Genomic DNA, 3,191 nt, shown 5'->3' with positions numbered 1-3,191 from the left:
ACTTGCTGTACCCAAAGAAAAAGTGAGAACTCAGTTTTTCTCCGACACAGACATGATGAAGCATCTGTTGGAGCTGCAGGAAAGCCAACAAGAACACAACCCCCCGCTGCATCCACTGTATAACCGCCTACCCTCCTCCCCATGTTCCATAGCCTCCTCACCCAGACGCCCAAGAACGTGGGGGGGAGGCTCCGGGCACCCAGCCACTCCAATCCACAGGATGGCCCAAGCAACAGAAGGCTGTCATTCAAACAGTTTGATTTTTAGTGTGACTACAATAAGTAATGTGGCCTTGTCCTTCCCTCCTCCCCGACCCCAACCGGGCTACCTTGTCTGTTATCTCATTTTTTTTTAAATTAATAAAGAAAGAATGCATAGTTTCAAAACAATAGTTACTTTATTTCGAAGGGGAGAGGGTGGATGGCTTACAGGGAATCAAAATCAACAAAGGGGGCGGGTTTGCATCAAGGAGAAATACACACTGTCACACCGAAGCCTGGCCAGTCATGAAACTGGTTTTCAAAGCTTCTCTGATGCACAGCGCGCCTTGCCCACAACAGCAGCGGTGACAGTGAACTGAGCGGGCTCCATGCTTGCCGTGGTATGGCGTCTGCACGGGTAACCCAGGAAAAAAGGCGCGAAACGATTGTCTGCCATAGCTTTCACAAAGGGAGGGGTGACTGACGACATGTACCCAAAACCACCCATGACAATGTTTTTGCCCCATCAGGCATTGGGAGCTTAACCCAGAATTCCAATGGGCAGCGGAGACTGCTGGATAGCTACCCACAGTGCACCGCTCTGTTAGTCGATGCTAGCCAGGGTATTGAGGATACACTCCGCCGACTTAATGCGCTTAGTGGGGACATACGCAATCGATTGTATAAAATCGATTTCTAAAAATCAACTCCTATAAAATCGACCTAATTTCATAATTTAGACATACCCTGAGCCATATCCCATCAAATGTATGGAATTACAGCTACCTCCCTGATTTTGCCATTTGGCTGTAGAAACTCCTCACTAGCTTATTTAAAAAAACAAACAAACAAAAACGCAACATGATTAATAAAAATCTTTATTGTGAAGTAGTTAAGGTTACCACACATATAAAGTACCTGATTCAAAGGCAGAAAAACCAAGTACCCTGACCACAGCTCCTGTAATACCACTGGTAAGGGGTGGAGGTAAGTTTAGTGTTCAGTGATCACTCAGTGTTAAAGAGCTTGCAGAAGATCTGCTTTTTTCTGTGTCAGATTCCAACTGGCTATTCAATGCCCCAAACAGACTCTGTCTGGGAATCTCAGCCCTTACAGGCACAATCCCCTATACCACACAGGGAATACTGCTGAAGGCTTTTATTCTAGAGAAAGATTAATCATTAACATAGAAACAGGCAGTGATTTGTCTTCAATGGGATGTCAGCAAAGCATTTAAGATTAAGCATGAGCTTAATGCAGATGCTTTCCTGAATAAAGGCTTAAATAAGAAAGTTGGGGGGGTCTACTGCACCAATCAACATGAACCCTTCATTGTCCATTCTCTTAAGAAACAGTGGTGTGTTGGGTCCTAAGTTCACTGGAACATCTGCTTCATAATAGACTTACTGCTGAAACTCATGATGGCTCACACGGAACTGACATACCTACAACCAACAGAACGCTTCTCGGCTGCTACTTAAGTGAGTCACTTCCTCTCCCCAAAGGCACTTGGCCCTCCATCCGAGATCCTAACTTACAGCCTTCTGTTTCTGACATGCAGCTCAACTGAAGTCAGTGAGAATGTTACTGGTGCAGGTTCTTATTGTGGCTTCAATTTGGTCATGTAAGTTGGTTTTCACTCTAATTTTCTACAAATATGCAGATTACTGAGCAACAACCAGAGAGCCTCCAAATTCATGCTTATGATGTTTTTTTCCCCTTTCTTTCTTTGTAGATGGAGCTGCACAAGTACAACTGACACAAGATCAGTTATCCATCACAAGGAATCTGATGAAAACAGTAAGAATTGACTGTAAAGTTTCTGGCATCAATTTTGGTGATGCTTATATACACTGGTATCGACAGAGACCTGGAGAAGCTCCGGAGTGGATACTCTACTTTAAGACACAAACTGAAAAATCAAATTTTGACAAGGAGAAGTTTAGCATTCACAAGACAACTGAAAAATCCACCTGTACCCTAACAGTAGACAAACTAACCTACAATGACACGGCTACCTATTACTGTGCCTACTGGGATCGCACAATGTTAGAATACCATAGACAGGCTGTACAAAAACCTCACTTTGTATTCTGAGTCACAGACATTCAAAAAAAGTGTACAAAAAAAACAAACCAAAACAAAACAACCTCCACATACATAGTTGCCTTCTTAATCTTAATCAGCTGAAAGCACGAGTAGATACTCATTTTCTCTGAGCTAGATACAAGACCATCACAGTCTGCTGAAGATCCCGGATTGGAAGAGAAAGCAAGTTTTCCAGGCCTGTGATAGAAGGCCATTTATCTAGAAGATGATATTTTGCCCCCTGCTGACTGAACAGCAAATCAATGAATGGAGAGCGCTAGTAAGTTACCGGAGTGGTCATAGGAGCTGGAACTAGGGGTGCTGCTGCACCCCCTGGCTTGAAGTGGTTTCCATTATATTCAGGCTTTTCAGTTTGATTCAATGGCTCTCAGCATCCTGACTATATACAAATTATTAGAGGGGTAGTAGCCGTGTTAGTCTGTATTCACAAAAACAACAAGGACTCAGGTGGCACCTTAAAGACTAACAGATTTATTTGGGCATAAGCTTTCATGGGTAAAAAACCCACTTCTTCAGATGCATGGAGTGAAAATTACAGATATAGACTTTAATATATATTGGCACATGAAGAGAAGGGAGTTACCTTCCAAGTGGAGAACCAATGTAGAAGGCCAATTCAGTCAGGGTGGATGTGATCCACTCCCAATAATTGATGAGGAGGTGTCAATACCAAGAGAGGGAAAATTGCTTTTTTAGTGAGCCAGCCACTCCCAGGCCCTATTCAAGCCCAAACTGATGGTGTTAAGTTTACAAATCAATTGTAGTTTTGCAGTTTCTCTTTGAAGTCTGTTTTTGAAGTTTTTTTGTTGAAGAATGGCTTCTTTTAAATCTGTTATTGAGTGTCCAGGGAGATTGAAGTGTTCTCCTACTGACTTTTGTATG

General features: G+C 42.9%; 1 gene segment (V, D, J or C); it reads left to right on the top strand.

Moving 5' to 3' along the window:
- Window positions 1–1,781: 1,781 nt before the first annotated feature.
- Window positions 1,782–2,248, top strand: LOC112123105 (the record flags this gene model as incomplete). The annotated part of the segment is given in 2 exon segments: window positions 1,782–1,824; window positions 1,936–2,248. Coding segments are annotated over 2 exon segments (356 nt in total), but the record flags the coding sequence as incomplete, so codon positions are not given.
- Window positions 2,249–3,191: the final 943 nt, after the last annotated feature.

This window comes from Terrapene carolina, unplaced genomic scaffold (genome assembly GCF_002925995.2).
Source record: "Terrapene carolina triunguis isolate 2854851 unplaced genomic scaffold, T_m_triunguis-2.0 Scaffold33404, whole genome shotgun sequence".
Classification (NCBI taxonomy): Eukaryota; Metazoa; Chordata; order Testudines; family Emydidae; genus Terrapene; species Terrapene triunguis.
This window is presented reverse-complemented; position numbering and strand designations above follow the sequence as displayed.